This window comes from Catharus ustulatus, chromosome 4 (assembly GCF_009819885.2).
Source record: "Catharus ustulatus isolate bCatUst1 chromosome 4, bCatUst1.pri.v2, whole genome shotgun sequence".
NCBI lineage: Eukaryota > Metazoa > Chordata > Aves > Passeriformes > Turdidae > Catharus > Catharus ustulatus.
Window position 1 is genome coordinate 49,898,424 of NC_046224.1, and position 14,629 is coordinate 49,913,052.

General features: G+C 42.9%; 1 protein-coding gene across 1 annotated transcript; it reads right to left on the minus strand.

The window, feature by feature from the left end:
* Positions 1–2,887: 2,887 nt before the first annotated feature.
* Positions 2,888–14,622, minus strand: LOC116994994 (cathepsin E-A-like). Its single transcript, XM_033057112.1, has 9 exons — positions 12,992–14,622; positions 12,633–12,810; positions 9,780–9,897; positions 9,158–9,276; positions 8,510–8,709; positions 7,727–7,849; positions 6,660–6,804; positions 4,146–4,244; positions 2,888–4,053 (listed from the first exon to the last, which is right to left on the minus strand). The coding sequence occupies exons 1-9, from the start codon at positions 13,045–13,047 to the stop codon at positions 3,874–3,876; spliced, it is 1,218 nt and encodes a 405-aa protein (XP_032913003.1). The 5' UTR covers positions 13,048–14,622; the 3' UTR covers positions 2,888–3,873.
* Between the last annotated feature and the right edge of the window lie 7 nt (positions 14,623–14,629).

Here is a 14,629-nt window from a genome sequence, read left to right on the forward strand (position 1 = left end):
ACTGATTAAATTCATATTATGTGAATTCCAATCATGCAGGGAAGCCAAGCACAGATTTTCCAGGCACCTATGGAAGGACTTCTTCACACCATGAGATGAGGTGATACTGGTGTCTGACAGCAGCTTATTTAAATTTGATCACAGTTTGGAGCCAGGCATTCTGGTGCAACCTCACCCTTGCCACTCCACAAGAAGTCTCCAGGCAATTCAGGTTGCTATGTTCAGGTTTGACCAACAAAATGAGAAACTGTAAGGAGTGAAATTATATGAGAATAAACAGTGCCTTAGCCTAGCAGTCCAATTTTCTGAATGACCCTTATGCAACTTGTGGGAGCATTTCCTTTTTCCTCCTGATTCCCTCTTTCTTCTTGTAGCTGAAGCCACACTTTTTAATTCAATGTTTCTCAATCTAATTGCATCTGCAATTGTCAAGGAATTTAATTTACCAATGAGCTTAACTTAAATGGCTAATTTTAAGTAAAAACAATACATTTAAGGACAGCCAGACAGCTCCAGTCACGCAGCTAGAAACAAAGTAAAAGTAACTGCTGTTCTCCTCTATAGCACTTTTGTTAAAATCAGGAGAGCAATACAAGTTTCTGGGGAGTTTGGCCACATCCCTCCCAGCTGTGCAGGCATAGGAAGGGTTTTTAGCAGCTGTGAGGGAAGCCTGGCCCACTATCTAGCTCTCTCCTCACAGTACGTAAGCTTGAGGAGCTGTGCTTCATGCTGTGAGGGAACTGAAGCCAGAAATTAGAGATGGCTCTCAAGTGTCCACCACAAATCTGCACTGAGAGTCCAGTCTCACCATACTCCCCCCTCTAAACTTCACACAACTTCCACCCAGGCTTAAGGTATTGGACCAAAAATGCTCTTTGTCCCCAACCCAGTCATCAGCTTGTTTCATCCCAACTAAACATTAAAAGCCTTCCCAGCTTCTCATCACCCAGCTCTGCTCATCTCTTCTGCCACTGCCTAGGATGCACACTGCTGCTTTCCACCAACACATCTTTCCATTTTACATTTAATCAGCAATGATTTTGCTACCTCTCCCACTCACTCTGCCAGCACTCCCTGGCCCTGCAGCGGTGTTCATTATTTGATGGAGGCTAAGGGTGGCCACACAGAGCATTAGGTAGGTAAGAGCTTCAGTTAAGCCCCACAGAAGTGTCTGTTACACATGTAGATGCATGCTAAATTAGGAATTACAGCTCTGAGGTCAGGGAATGCAATCTGTAATACACAGCCAGCATTTCACAGTGGGCCAGCTCCAGGTTAACTACAGAATTCTGTTCATTGCTTCTGAAGAAGCTAGCGCTGGGATGGGTTACCAGAAAAATTTCCTCTCCTCATGTAGTCTGTTATCTCACTTTGGCAAACATCAGTGTACTCTGATTTGTATTAAATTGTCTTTCAGGATTATGTGCTCTCTTAGGCACTCCTCTCAGTAAACTATTTGCCTTAGCACGGTAAATGGAGTATTTTAGCAAACCCAGCAACAAGTATAAGCAACATTGAATTACTGCATAAATAAAGGCACCATGAGAAACACCATCATCCTGGTTGTACTGAACTCTCAAGAAACACTTCTGGCAAGGGTTTGACTATCACGCAAATCAACTTGATGTCTACCAGGAACAGCAAGGCACTTACAGAAGCTGGCAAAGTTGGACAAGGATAAAACAGGGCCAGTACAAGTAGGTCAAGAGCAACAGTTTGCTCCCATCAGATGGTGTTAATCTCGAGCAAGATCAGATATATCAGAACAAAGAGAGGGTTAGTCCCTGTGCATGCTGCCTGACTTTCCACCTGTCTCTAGGATGTGTTCACACTCTGAGCTGGAATTCATAGAGCCAAGATATCAGGGACCGACTGGCTGTGGGGATATATCCCAACACCCTTCAAATCTTCTGATGCAAATAACAGATCTCTAACTCTGACTGCAAACTCATATTTGAGGAACATATGCATACTTTATATATAATGAAAATGTACCAGAGTGTTAAGTACGCCGCATAGGAGAGAAAACAAAACTACTCTGCTGCTGTTAAATGAGGGATGGGACCTTAAGATGTTTGTTTGTCTTGGTTCATGATCAAATGACATTTTCTAGACAAACAAGTTAGCTCATGGTCAGTTCATTCTTTAAGAGTGACATGGACAAAGGGGAATCAAGGCAAGCTTGGCCTGAAATACACAGTAACTTCACACAGCTCAGTCTCATCTGCAGAAAGGGACAGCTGGCAGCAGAGTCTCCTTTGCTAGAGGTTGATAGCCTGGATGCCAAATGTGTAACACAATGTGGCTGCAAATAGAGAGTCATGAAAACAGGCACCAGAGAGAAGGATTGTTTCATACTGGAAGGCAAGATCAGTATTTCAGAGATATCTACAGGAAAACTGACGTGTTTTTTGTAATACTTACTGAATCCTACAGCTGAAAACTTAAAATCTAAGGGGCTGTGATTGTGATACTGCCAAGGCTAGCAATGGGCATTGTCTTTGGTCTGTGCCAGGCACATCCAGAACAACAGCAGCACCAAGTGCCTGGGGGCCACCAACCTCTGTCCCAGCGATGCCACCACGGGGCCAGTCTCCATCTTCCCATGGCTCTGCCCTGCTGCGGACATGCCCTGTGCACATGGCTGGGACTGCAGACATTTTTTGGCTTTAGGAAGATACAAGCAGCCCCAACAAGCCAACACATGACATTTTTTTTTTCCTCCAGGACAGAGAGCAACCTGAATTTTCAACTGTTGTTCCACCCTGAACTGCCCTTCCTCCCAGCACTGGAACCACTGTAAAGAAACGTAAAATGTAACTGAAACAGCACTAAGATCAAAGCAGATTTTTTTTTTAAAGTTTTATTCATGTGTATGGGGGCGGTATCAGCTTTAGCAATCCAAACAAATACTCCAATGGGTAGAATTTAGGTGAATCTTTTGCCAAATCAGTGCAGCTACCTGTGGCTGTTTCATCTAAAACTCCCTACTGCTGACAAGTGGCTGAGCAAGGAGCAATAGATGTGTATTGCTGGTGCGTGTGTCCCATAACTCATCTGAGGAGGAGGAGCACTGGTATCCCTTTGCACAGGCTGCAGTCTGGTTTTCTAAAGTGAAGAGATGCTGCTCCAGCTGCTCACACCACTGAGGGGCAGAGGAGTCAGGCACTAAAAGCAGAACCTGACCTAAGGCACGGATGTCAAATGCCAAGACCCAAAAAAGGCGAATTATCAAGGGATAATGAACCCCAGGGAAAAAAACAGGTTTGAGAAGTTGTGTAAGGAGCAGGATATCGTGCAAGGAAGAGTAGTCGAAATTAGTGGCCATACAGGCATCAGTCAAATTCCCTTTCATATAAGCTAGTTGGAGCAAACTAATTTAAAGAGAATTTCCATGGCACTCAGGAAACAAAATTGAACAAAAACCAAACCATGGAAAATAATGATGGAAAGGAAAGCTGTAGGAAATGAGATGGAAACTAGCACACAAGAAGAAAAAAAGGATAGCCAGACCAGGCAGGACTAGGATTAGTTTTCTCCACATACAGCTGCTGTCTTTTCAGCCTGGCACAGTTCAGCATTTTTATTCTTTCTGATCTTTTGCAAATCGGAATGCTGAGCTGCTCTGCTGCTTTATGCTGAGAGCTATAGTGTCCATGAGTTACTCGGGAAAAATTGGTTTTCCGTTGTAAACATATAGATACGTAACCAAACTATATCATCTGGGACAAGGATCACTGCAAAGTCCTTAAAACTTGGAGGGGGACAACACAACAACACAATGTGCATTTAGGTCCAGAGTTTCAGTAAAAACTCTTCTTCACACATGTGTTAAAGATCATTAACTTGAGACAGAATAAATGCTATTATGGCTCAGTAGTAATCCTTCCTGTGAACAGCTTTTGCAAATCCCACTCTGTCATTCCCACGGTCAAAAATACAGTAAAATGCAGACATGAAGACATCTCCTAGAATCCAGAGCGAGCCAGTGCGAGTGGGGATGTCAAGAGACTGAAAGCCACTCATGCAGAAGGTTTGGTCATCAATAGACTCCTGGAAGGGAAAGCACACGTCCCTGCAGCAGCCTGCTCCATCCCCAGCTCAGGGAGTGAGGAACAGGGAGCAGGGAAGCTGTGGATACGCACCTTTACAATGTACTGCTCTGCTGTCAGCTTGTATTCGCGGTGTCCGATCGTGAAGCTTATGTGAGGCAAGCTCGACAATCTTCTGCAGTCTACGAGAAACTGGACACAGTGCACTGACTGAGATGGGATCCCTTTGTCTTTCTTTAAATACTGCTCTTTGAATTCAAGGCTTTTGGAGTAGGAAATAGTGAATTTACTACAGAGAAACAGCATCAGGCTGACTTACAGCCTAACACTGCCCTCCAGCTTTCCTGTACTCAGCCAAACCAGCCCAGCAGCCCAGACCACTGCACCCTAGGGACCCAGGGTTGATGAAAATCCTTGCAAGTCCCAAAAGAAAGGAGGGGAAGGGTCTCTGATATCCACCCTATGCAACTCAAAGGCAAAAGTAAGTGTGTGAGCCCCAGCAAGCCTACATCAGCAAGGTCTGCTGAGCAAAAGTTCTCCAGTGTTCTGACCTTGACACGGCACAGGGAGCTGCTCCAGCCACAGAGGGAGCACTCTATGGATGAAGTTCATCCCAGGTCCTCCCATAATACCATCACTTCAGGGAAAAAAAAGCTACTGAGGAATACAGCACTTTATGCTTATACTTTGCCCTGGAGTGTGATTTAAAGAGTAGAAGGACTGAACTCTGGCATGGTCATTAATGTCAGGTACAGTAACAGAGAAGATAATTCTTTGGCCTTTCTAGTTATTTCATGAAATAACTGGTGTGGGAAACGGCACTGCAGAATGCTCCAAGTCCCAGAGGAATCTTTGCTGTAAACTGTAGTGTTTTAAGTCATTGTTTTAGAGACTTCCTAGAAGGAAGAATCTGCTTTTTGTGGTTTTACAATCTATTTTATGAAAACAGAGTCCTATATCTTGTGTACACTTACCAGTTGTCATACCATTAGGACAAAACAAATCATGGGATACAGAGGACAAGGATACAAAAAGCCAGTAAAATGATTTGTAGGATACAAGAAGCAACACATAATTCTTTTATATAGCTATTACAGAATAGTACATCCAGAACAAATAAATTCTTGCTGAAAAGAGATAAAAGTTATGTTAAAATCTGGGATGGATACACTCACTTTTACTGGGATGAATTTGAGCCAATATGTGCAGTCTGTCTATGATTGCTAAAAAGTCTTATTTTCAGGATGCTTTTTTGCAAAATCTGAGATGCCAGATGAGTGTTCTTAGGTCAGCACTTTATGAACCCATGCAGCAATGACCCATTCCTTGTTCGTATTAGACTAGTACAAGTACATTGGAAGTACGTATTTTATCTATGTTCATGAACCATTGTAAAATCAACTTGTTATCAGAGCATTTATCTTTGGCATTTATCTAAAAATTTGAACAAAATCAAGATTGAAGGTGATTGAGAAAAGAATCAGGAGCCTCAGGTGTTACACTGCAAGTCCTCCTCTTACAAATCAAAGTGATTTAAGAGTCCAGTTTTTGCTCTTTGTCCAGTGCACTTGGTACTTGCAATACTCTTAATTTTCTTCCAAGAGTAGTTTTGGGTCAGGATCAAGACAAATTGAGATTAGGTCAGTTGGGTAGAACACGGTGCTAATAACACCAAGGTCGTGGGTTTGATCCCTGTACAGGCCATTTGCCTGAGAGTTGGACTCGATGATCCTTGTGGGTCCCTTCCAATTCAGAATATTCTGTGAAATGCAAAGTTACTGATAGCCACCCACACACAAAGTTAACAAAAGCCACACACAAGCAGCTTTGCTTGAGCACTGGAGCTGTGGCAATGTGCTGGTGACCTCTGGGAGTCAGCCAAGGACCAGCAATAGGCTGGCAGTACAAATAAACTGCTCTTTTGCTGGAGGCAGGGACAGGAAGGAGGGGTCAGGAGCGTCAGCAAGGGAGATGCAGGAGACAGCAGCAGGGAAGAAAGGAAAACCAGCAAAGGGTCAGAGGGGTAAGGTTCAGGAGGAAGAGTAAGAGCCAGCAAGCCTTGTCCTGTACCCTGACTCATCTGCAGGGAGCCAGCATTGTGAGTGACACTGATGTGCATCCCTCCCAGGAGCTCTGGCACAACACCAACTGCTGCACTGCAAGCTGACAGTGAGAGGTCCTGTCAGTGAAGCGACTGTGGGGCTGTCATTAAAATACCATTCTCTTTCCCTCTGATGCTGGCATAGCTGGCCATCAGCACCAAATCCCTTCTGGCTTGGAAGAGCCAACAGCTAGAGCTGGGGACCTTGAAAATCCTCTTAGTTTCCAAAAGAAAATTATCTCTCATGCAGAGTATGTATCAATTCCTCAAACAGATGTTCCCACTATTTCCTTACACACCAGTATAGAAGAGGAAGTGAACATTTGGGAAGGGGACTGGGAAGGCATATAGGTCAAAAGCAATGTGGCTCAGAGCTCAGTGCTGTCCTGGAAACAAGGCTTTTGCTGACACCTGTCTAAGCAACCATTTCTGTTATTTTCCAACTCTTTGCATCATATACCAGTTTCTCTTCCTCTCTAGCTGTTTTCTGGCTGTACAGTTTTTACCTCTCCAGTATTTGATGGACTTGCCCCGATATATGCCTGCAATCGCCTGATTTGTGAAGAGGGGCCGGTGATAAGAGAAGTGCCTGAGTCAACGATGGCTTCGCAGCCATGGGAGCAAAATGCCACCCGGCCCTGGATCTTTATACTGCAAATGAAAACAAACAAACAAACAAAAAAAAGCAGCTTTAAGCAAATGGCATATACACTGTGACTGAAATATCATATTATTGCCAGCTAAAGTACCAGAGCACTGACTGAAGTTAATCCCAGACTACAAGTGACAGGACAAGAGCAAATGGCCTCAAGTTGTACCCACCAGGGTAGATTTAGATTGAACACTATGAAAAAATTTCTTCACAGAAAGTGTTGTAAAGCAGGGTCACAATCCTTGGAAATGCTCAAAAGATGTGTGAATGTGACACTTGAGGACATGGTTTAGTGATGTACTTGGTCGTGGTGCTGGGTTGAGAGCTGTACTCAATGATCTTAAAGATCTTTTCCAACACTAATGATTCTGTGTATCTATGATTAAAACTAGCTGCCAAGCTTTGCTAAAGTCAAGAATGTCTGTGTACCCACTTTTCTCTCTCAAGACTCCTACAACTCTAATCATGTGCTTCCTGCTGATGAATTTGTCCACACCCCAAGGTATGTGCTCTCATCAATTTAGGCAGTGTGCTAGAGGTGAGAGAAAGGAACACTGGCTACTTTGACCAAAGTCAGTAGGACAGGTGAAAGCAGGACCCAGAGCTGGATTCTATTCCTGGGTGCCTTAACCTCTTAACTGAACAGTCCACCAAGACTGATCTTGACCACTGGTGCATCATATTGAAACACACTGATAGGGTCTCCCAGAAACCACCCACCCACCCATGTCACATCAGATTTAGAGAACTGACAAACCCCAATCTCATCCTGGGAACCCCTCTTTGAGGGGCTCGGGGGTAAAACACTGCAGCTGAGTCCTCCTGCACCTGTGTCACCAGGTGTTTCTGTCTCTGGGGGTTTACCCAGGGAGGTGAATTCCACCAGGCTTTTTATACCTACATACATGCATACATACATACTTGTTCATGTGTATTTGCCAGTAGCTTTTCTCAGTGACTGGGACCCAGTGGATTGAACCTTTGTAGAGAGAATGGTCTATTCCCCCCAGAATCAACTCACCGCCATTCTCAGTGTCATCTCCTCTGAAAGCAGAAAACAGTTTAAGACATGGGAGCGTGCCAGCATGCATCAATGAGATTGCACTTAAAAAGCAAAAGTCAAATCACAGCCCTTTCTAAATTCAGATATAGATGGCTGAAAGGGATTATTACTAAATCATCACTGTATGTGTTTCAACTCACACCCTCCAAACAACCTCTGAGATGACCTACTGTAGACACCAAGGCAGGCATCGGGAGCAGGCTGAGCCAGTTGCTACTCTCAGCTCAGAAGAAACACTAGAGAAATAGGTGTAGTTGCAGCTAGGTCCAGATTAGGGAACAGTATTTTTCTGAAATGTGGCTATTTGGATGTAGCACAGCACTTCCGTTCATCTGCATGAGCCAGAGGGAAACCTCTGGCAACAGACATGGCGAGTCTGAGCTGGGAACTTTTCTTTTATTTATGACCAGTTCCAACAAGAATAAATCTCTGTCCAAAAAAGTCATGGTCCTCCCCATAATATTTTTAATTGTCATGCCATAATCTTCAATGTCAAATTGAAAAAAAAAATAACACAAAGAACCAAAAAAATGGGGAAAATTTCTTTCTAGAGTTGAAGCTTTATACCGATGGACAGTTGTTTCTATCAACAGTTAAAATAGATTTACTTCTTTTTAGGCAGTGTCATTTTAAAGACAGACCTTTTCAGATAGAAAGAGAAGATTGGCTCCTCTACCAGGTTCTGGTTCATGATGCTGTCAAACACAGGCAGAGCATTGCCCACTGCTAAGGAGGGGTAGCCCAAGCCCAGTACACCATCAAAGTGGGCAAGGACAAAAGTTGCTCCTGGCTCAAACACCGACTCGCCGAAGTCCTGTCCCTTGATGGAGATGTTACTTATCTGTGTGGTAAAAAAAAGGCAACAAACAAGCAAGAAAAGAACAACCACAACTGAAAGTAACGACACCACCAATAGCAAGAAATTAGGCATATTTCTGATCCTTATCAATGGATTCATTCAGTTTATAAATGTGTGATTTGCATCAACATAGCACGTGCCCATTTGGCAGGTAGGCAGCACCAATTCCTTAGAATGCCTTATGTGTCTGCTTCTTCCTAAGCTCAGAAGAGGATCCAAGAAGACAAGCAGAAATGAAAAATTAAATCTGAGGGATTTGTGTTGGCAGCCCAAAGTTGGAGCAGAACCCATACCTCTCAGCACTCTGCTTGGTGGGACCTCACCCTGCCCTTGCCTAAACCAGACAAGGTATTCCAGGGCAAAACCAGCATCCGAACTGAGCTGAAAACAGCTGATGTGGAGGCTGACACCCATTTTAGTGGACACTCACCTGCAGTGTGTCTTTGCCAGCAATGCCCAGAAGGTGTCCTGAGCCATAGTGCAGGGAGAAGGCTTCCCCTCCATGTTCATATGAGTCTGACTTGAAGGACTTAAATTTCTGGTGCACTCCTACACAAAAAAAATTACATCTCTACACTGAGGGGAGGTCCTGGCAACCACCCATTCCTCAATGCAGAGCCAAATGAGATGTAAGAGAGACAGATTTTTTCTTCTCTCAAGAGAAAACTGTTGAAGAAGTACTGCAGGCACCTCAGTTCCCCTGTAGACACCCCAGTTTTTCTGTACCAGAGAGGTAATGTTGCATTTTAGAGCAAAAAATAGAACAAAAATGGGCATTTCCACCTCTGTTAGTAGATCTCCCAGGTCTGTTTTCATGCCTTTTACCTCATGGTGCAGAGGGACTCTGGGCAGCTGCAGCCAGCACCTGCCCTGGCTGCAGAATGACTTGAGGGACAGAGGAGCAAACTGGGGAGAGGAGAGCGGCCCTAAGGGATGCTCCAAACCCTGCCCTTGCAGATCCCTGTTTCAGGCAAGTTTCTTGGGAAAGGAGAACTGGGCAAGATCTCTGGAGCCAAGAGAAGATAAGCACCAGGGAGAATAACATTTCTTACTGCAGGCCTCGCTGATGCAGTAAGCGGACGGGACCCAGAAGTTGGAGGAGCCGGTGTCAAACACGACAGTGAACCTCTGGGGCGGCGTCCCGACGCTCACAACCCCGTAGTACTGTGCCTGCAGGAGAACAACCCACTCAGCCCTGGGCAGCCTCCAGACAGCTCTTCCTGAGGGACAGGCATCGCACAATGCTCCCTCAGGGGCTTTTGTGCATGTCTTGGGTTGCAATACTGGATGTGATCAAAAGTATCTATTCTATCATCATCTGTTGAAACCAGGTGAGGCAGCGATCCTTATCTCCATGGGAGATATTATCTGTTAATGGGACATCTGTTAAAACCAGGTGGGGCAGTGTTCTTTATCTTTTCCACAACCCATCCTTTCTCCAAGAAAATATTGGCTATTAATAGGCCATTGAGTCCTACTGCATGACTGATAAAATTACATCATCCCATTGTGAGATGCTCCACCCAGGGGGAGGAGCCAAGCCTTTCCTTACCTGAAATTTGGAACACCAAAGCAGCCTTTTCCACCAAATTCCCAGAGGAAAACCAGACCTTTCCACATCATCACTGGACCTGTGGAAAACTGCACCTTCTACAGGAGCACTGCTTCAACTGAATCACATCTGTCACTGCAGGAGGATGCAGCCACCATTTAATGGGACTGCTACCAACACCCTGCTTGGCGGGGTGTCAGGTTGTATTCTGACTCTGTCAGTGTTTTGGGTTTGTTCTTTGCAATACCGTATTTCTATTTTAATTTTCCTAGTAAAGAACTGTTATTCCCAATTCCCATATCTTTGCCTGAGAGACCCTTAATTTCAATTATAATAATTTAGAGGGAGGGGGTTTACATTGTCCATTTTAAAAAGAGTCAGCTGCTTTTCTTAGCAGACACCTGTCTTTCTAACCAAGACAGTGTTTTTCTATCTATGGTTGTTTAAACGTAACTGCACATTTAAACATAACTATACATCACACAAAGTGTGTCCAGTTCCACAAGTGGCTTCAAGCAGTAGGTTTTATTCCTGCTGAATGAACAACGGTGTGGCATTTTTAAAGCCTTTTAAGCAGACATTCAGTTGGGTTCCCTATGAAGTCAACAAACCCTCTTGCACTGGCTTTAGAGGTGGCAAGGTCACCCTCAAGATGAAACTCTCACATGACCACACAGACTTGTTCCTTACTGATGTCAGTAAGGAATCAGTGTTGCACAGTCAGCATGACCTGCCTCTGCCACCTTCAGAGGGCTCCGACCAGTGGAACAAACACTGTCTTTTGTGGCTGCCCTCTTTCCTTTGTAACTAGCAGCTATTATAGTAAGTCAAAAAGTATTGTGTTGCACAAACTGTTCCTGATATACTGGACAAAGTTCATCCAGCAGATGAAGAAACCACTGGCCATCCCTGGATACCAATTGAAACTGAGATAATCTGTGAACACGTGAATGCTGGAGTGAAGTGCTTATCCACATCCCGTATACAAGTGCCTAAGTGCTCCTATCTGGCCCTGGAAGAGCACTTCAGCATTAAGAGACCTATTTTTAGGAAAAGGCATTTCTGGAATTCAACCATAGATAGAAAAGCAATAGCTAGTGCCAAACAAGTATTTGAATATGTACCTTAAGTGCATACTTGTTTAATTAATGCACTGACATTTCTGACCCCAGAATATACAGTCTGAATGAGATAATATTGAAAAGGCAAGCAAGCATGCCATTTAAGACAATATCCAACTATACAGTAGGATTCTATTTCTTCCTGCATTAAACAAACCTAAAGGATATTAATTTAAAAAAATAAAAACATACAACCAGAATACCCACATACACTCACAATAAAACTGTTCCTGGTGCTATCTGAATATGCTGGGGAAGTGGGTTTTGCTTTGTTGTTTTGAGATTTTCAGTTATCCCTTTTTGCAATAAACTTTAAAGCAAATTGAAATGTTTCAATGTCCTTTGTTCTTCTTCACATAATTGTTTCTTTATGGTCCTCAAGTGTCAGTAAGTTCTTGCTGAATGAATTTGGCCTTCCCTTTGATTCCATTCCCTGTTCAGATAAATACTTCACATTTCTGCAACTTAGTTTCCCTTGAGATAAGTATAGCAGAAAAACCAAATAAAACAGAAAACAGAGACCATCCAAATGGACAAAATTCTAAAACCAGGAAAGACAGCTTACAACGTAGTAGATCTGCTGACTTGCCTGTCTGAGATCCAGTGAAATTAATATTTTTCCTTTTTAGATGATGGTAGATGATTTCCTTTTTAGTTTAGATGGTAAGTCCTCCAAGGTCAGTCTCCAATATTTCATACATATTAAACTCCAGAGATAAAAGCAGAAAAATAAAAAACTCTACTTAAGTCTTTGTCATTACTGATTTATGACTCCACCAGATCAATTAAATGAGATTCGGAGGATATTTTTATAACACAGAAGCATCCAAGTGTCTGGTAAATAGAATACAACTAAATGAAGTAATCAGATTTTTCTATGAAAACCCTATAGTTCACAAAGACTGACATAGCCAAACCTCTCATATTTCTTCGGGGACCCAACTGAGTCCAGTACAGATCTATACAAAAATAAAACTTGTCACAGGACTACCACTGCTACTCTACACCAGCTTTCTACTCAGATTCCTTGCTATCCTAGATCTAGATATGCTTTATTTTGCAGATTGCAACCTGGTTTTTTAATGATCTAATATTTATAGCATAAAGCAACAAGACACCACAAGCCCTATAATTTCATTGACAGACTAGATTTAAAATGTGCTGGGAAAAAAAAAAACTGCCTTCAGTAGAATGATGAGTCCTAATGATTGCATTACCAAAACTGTACTTACATTCATGTAATCGTACAGCCTTTCTGAAGTAGTTCCTACTGATAAAGCAATATCTGCAGGGAAACAATGCAGATACCTCCGGGCAAAAACATCAGGGTGGTGATTCCTCCAAAATTCCTCTAATTCTCCCTTTTCCTTCAGCTGCTTCTTGATAGATTTGAATCGAATCAAGGGAATTCTAAGCAAATAAAATAAAACACATACACAAAAAAACCTGATTGTCCTTTCTAGAACTGCCATATACTCCATTTAAAAAAAAAAAAGAGGGTTTTTTTTGAGACCTGAAGTAGCAACAAGCACAGGTCACCCCATGAAGCCAGCTGAGATGTGTGCCAGCAAAGCCAGACATGTTTTCTTACCGTTCCACAGCCACGATGAATGGGATGTAAACCACAGCCAGCAGTATTGGCCTCATGGCTCCAAGCAGCTCAGAGTCTAATGACACTCCTTTGCTCAGAAGTCCCTTTTTTATGGCCTGTTGTCAGCTGGGGGCAGCTCGCCAGGTCAATCAATCGCAGGAGGTCAGTGCTTTGGCAGAAAACTGATTAATTTACTCTCAGACTAACCGATGGTTTGTGCAAATAGTGCTGTCCAGTGGAGCTACTCAGGCACAGATAACCAGGGCACAGTCTAGACCAAACAGACATTTAACTAACCGTCCTTAATGTCTTTTACATAAATATAATACATGGGGTGAGCTTGGCTCCTGTTAGCATGAGAAAGAGGAAGCAGTCCAAGGACTTGATGCTTTTCAAGCTTGCTTTAGTGAGATGCTGCTCAGAAGTGTTCAATGCAGGGAAGGAGGACATAATACACAGCCATTTCCTTCTTGCATGGAGACATTTCAGCAGGGCTGAGCAGACATTTGGTGGGCTTGTGACAAGTCACCCCCGAAAAGGTGAAGTTTAATACCCTTTTTATGGGAGAGCACCAGTCTAAACATAAATGTGACTGCCACCCCATAAAACAGATCTTCAAAGTACAAAACACAACAGTACAATACTGCAACATACAGTAAAAACCAGCAATAATTTTTCACACATTTCAGGAAGAAATTTGGAAAAGGTTTCTTGGATTTATTCTCCTTCAAGTTTCCTGAGCTTAGTGGCTCCCACCCCTGCCTGACACTTGGGTTCAAGTCAAGCCTGCAGAGAAATAACTGTCAAAAAAAGGCTGATTTGACAGGGCACAACCCCCAACCCATCAACTGCCCAGGAGGAAGCTGAGAACCGAGTCTGCAATTTACTTTAAAAACTTTCTGAATCTTTGCTCTGCACAGGAAAGAGCAGTAAGCAACCACATACTGCAGTCTAGCATATATTAAAGCTAACTTTGAATAATTAGCCATTTTTGTTCAAAATGCTATGGTAGGATGCTGGGAAAAGAGCAACCACGTTTCGTTCCTCACAACACACCACGTATTTAAAATAAACTGCTCACTATGCAAAGGTGAACTGGAACTAAGTAATTCTCACAAAAGAGAGTAGATGTGCAACAGCACAGCAAGGAGTGAATGTCAAAGGACATGGAGGGGGCAGGAGTTGTCCTCTTCAGCTCCAGCAGCAATGTCAAGAAAAAACAGCAGAAAAACCCAAACACACAGCATTTGTGAGCCAAAAAGTGGTCTATATGCCTAACACAGACTTTAAATAAATACAAAGCAAACAAAAATTGCTCCTTGAAGTCACTTACCTTGCTATGTCAGACTGATTGAGAAGGGGTATGAGAGCCTTAAAATCAAGAAATTTAGAGGTTTATTTATTAGTTCTCCTGGATTTGGAAATACATAATTTTGGAAATACATAATTTGCTTTTTTCAATGTATCTCCAAAATTTAAAGGGCTAAAAAAACTCAGCAAAGACTGAGCCTGGTGTCGTCGCACAGCTGTGGGCAGAGCTTTGGATCTGAAAAAGCACCATCTCTATTATAATAGCTTGATTCAAAAAATAATAGAATCTCAAAAATGCATCTTTTATATTGATTTCTATTTTATTAT